General features: G+C 35.6%; 1 protein-coding gene across 1 annotated transcript in view; it reads right to left on the bottom strand.

Annotated features, from left to right (window-relative positions):
- The window catches only part of LOC112161153, a gene marked incomplete at its 5' end in the record, with an annotated part of 19,218 nt that continues 16,090 nt past the window's right edge, over positions 1–3,128 (bottom strand). The window contains 3 exon segments of the mRNA XM_024296181.1: positions 1–71; positions 1,753–1,828; positions 2,096–2,164. Coding sequence (XP_024151949.1) covers positions 1,760–1,828; positions 2,096–2,164 — 138 coding nt within the window.

Raw genomic sequence — 3,128 nt, 5'->3', positions numbered from 1 at the left:
GGCTGTGTTCCCTGTGATGTCATCGGCGGCCTCCCCTCCAGCCGTCAGGATACACAGAGCAGAAATGTGGCCTAAAAGAAATCAAACAGAGAACATTTTTATACATGAAAACCCCTTTTCCTCTTGTAAAAAATTTAGAGCAAAAACTAACTTTACATTTTTACCCACTTTGAGACAATACTAATGAAAGTTTTAACCAGTTTTATTACCTACCAAGACAGCAGTTACCGTATATTTTGGAGTATAAGTCACATTTTTTGTATAGTTTGGCCATAGGTGAGACTACTAGACACTACTTAAATGCGATTTAAAAAAAAATAAATGTCAACCACTAGAGGGCATTGTACTTGTGTGTACCAGTATTTGCTACTGACAGCAAAGCAGAAGAAGAAGCGCCGCTCACTCAAATCGTTCCAAAGTGACACAGACGAAGAAGAATTCAATGGATTTAGTGATTTAAAGTGATATAAAGTAGGGGTGTGTATTGGCAAGTACAATTTATATTGTTTCGCAATACACATGTCATGATACGATGCATATCCCAATATATCCCATGACAGTACTATATATATATAATATTTAATTTTTTTATATCACGATTTCATGATATGATACGTATCCCGATATCAGGGCTGCCATGATTAGTCGAAAAAAATCAACGACTAATCAACTATTAACATAGTCGACCACTAATTTAATAGTCGATTAGTCGTTACTTTATATTATATAGAGTCAGAGTGTAGTAAAGTTGAACAAAGTTGTGAGTGTTCAGCACCAAAAATTCACTTTGTTTATACTTGAGTCAGTAAGACCAAAACTTTATCCAAAACTTTATCTAATAGTTTCTTGTTTCAGATGCCGAACTAATTTAATTTAAGCTTTTTTTAATACCAGAAACTCATGGTACTCATGGAACAATCATCTTAAATGTCGTTATTTTTAGTTAGTCTAAAGCTAATGATGGTTAAGATGTGTGTTTTACATCCAGTTTACGCACGAAAAATAATCAGTGATTAGTCGACTACTAAAATACTCGTTTGTGGCAGCACTACCTGGTATATACCACGACAGTACCATAGAATATTTCACTATTTTTTTTATATTACGACATAAGAATGATCTGAATATTTATAGTTTTTTTCACAAAAATAAAATTGTAAAATACATAATAATTAATGATCAGAACATTAAGAACTGCAACTGTATCTCATAAATAAGTTGCTTTTACCCAAGCAAATTCATGGAGCTTTTCTAGTGGTAATTTAAGAAACATTTAAGAGGAAAACAAAAATAAGATTGAACTACATGTTTGCTTATAAATAATAATTAATAATTGGTAGTATTTTAAACCGATAAAAGTATCGCCAAATAAAGTATTGTGATATTTCAGTAAGTCAATATTTTCTTATACATAAAGAGTTTCATTGACTTTGTAGAAAGCTCTTTATTCTGTGGTTATCTTAACAATTGCTCATAAGTTGGGCTAATATGCTACATTCATCTTTTGTTCCATGAAAAGTTTCAATGTGTTTCATGGTTTCATGATTTGCATTTCAAAATTAAGTGTCCATTGTTGGTCCCATGTTTTTTTAAACAAATTACTCCCTAAAGTGCGATTTACATATGACATTTTCTTCTTTAGTATGTTTTTTTTTCTACTCCAGAGCAACTTGTAGTCAGAAAAATGCGATATAAATGTTAATCCCTTCATCAGCATGTGCCACTAACTGCAGCAGTCGTATCCGGCCGTACCTCTGTGTTACTTGCTGAGTTGACTATAAGGAGACGAGTTGTTGGAAGAATCCACTTGCTGTGGCGTGCCGTTTTCCTGCAAAGCAAAAACGGCATCTTTCATTTGGAGCCTGATAATAACTGTCCTCATCTCGTGCACACTGACATAATTAGTAGTCTTGCGAGATGAAAAACTTCAAAAACAACTCCAAGCCTGGTGAATGGAGGATGTTTGGACTGGCACGGGCTCTTGCAATTTTCAGTTGTAATTACTGCTTTTTACATGCACGGTGGGCAAATGGAGACCAGCTGGAATGAGGATGCACTGAAGGAACTGAATGAGATGAAGGTGCAGGGAACTTACAGGTGCTGCCTGCATGGGAGGATAGTGAGGCATGTAAGCTCCTTGAACACCAGGGCTGGCAGCAATGTACTGTAGGGTTAGACAACATGCATCACAGCGCAGATGAGTCTTCATACACGAGCAACTATGCTGTCGTCTGAGTTTTACCAAGATTAAAATGCTAATACGAAACAATAACATGAAGACAGTTTTGCAAACATTGTTTTGAGCTTGATCCGTTCATTTTGTCTTTGGGGCAAAAGGCAGACTACATTCAAAACATACATGCAGCCAAAACGACTCCAAAAGTCAATTTCACACTAAAGTCAAACTTTACAGACTCATTATTTATTTTTTTTTTGGAAGGAAGGCACAAAAATGTACAATTGAACTGGTATCTCTCTGCTGTGACACCACACCACCACCATGCAGCCAAAGCTTAGGAGATCAACCTTTACGTTCAAATTTTGAGTAAATAAATGAAACATTTAAAATATTTCCTGAAAGTCTCACTTTGGTTATTTTTGATATGTGGTTGAAGCGTTCCCACTGGTCTTTTAATTATGATTATGGAGTTTTTAGCCAAAATAAAAAATAAAATGTTGTATTTTTAGGATATAGTTTCTGTAAAGTGGCAGTAGTTGATCAGAAATTCACTCTGAATTGTGGGCGGGAACAATGCACAGAGCAAACGCGCCCCTCTTCCCCTCGCCGTCGCGGAGCTGAGAGTTATAGCCTGCCCAGCGTATTTTCCACGTCATAAAGACCCTCTTTTTTAAACAGAGTTTTTCGTCTGGTCCAGATTCACAAATATTTATTATACTCAGAAATGCCATTTTATGTCAGAAAAAATACAAGTACACTTAAAAAACCTTCACTGGAGTGGGTCTTTAAATGTTTCTAGACTATTAATGCAACATTTACTGGGAACAGGTGAAATCTTACATTCACAGATCTGAGTTTCATCAAGGTGTTTTGTTTATATTTATATGGTCACGGCACAGACTACTTCATTACCTTGTCACAGCAACTTTTTGGCTACAGGCAGCAAAAA

The sequence above is a fragment of the Oryzias melastigma genome, linkage group LG3, assembly GCF_002922805.2.
Source record: "Oryzias melastigma strain HK-1 linkage group LG3, ASM292280v2, whole genome shotgun sequence".
NCBI classification, from domain to species: domain Eukaryota; kingdom Metazoa; phylum Chordata; class Actinopteri; order Beloniformes; family Adrianichthyidae; genus Oryzias; species Oryzias melastigma.
The sequence above is the reverse complement of the archived record's forward strand: the minus strand, read 5'-3'. Positions and strand labels throughout refer to the sequence as shown.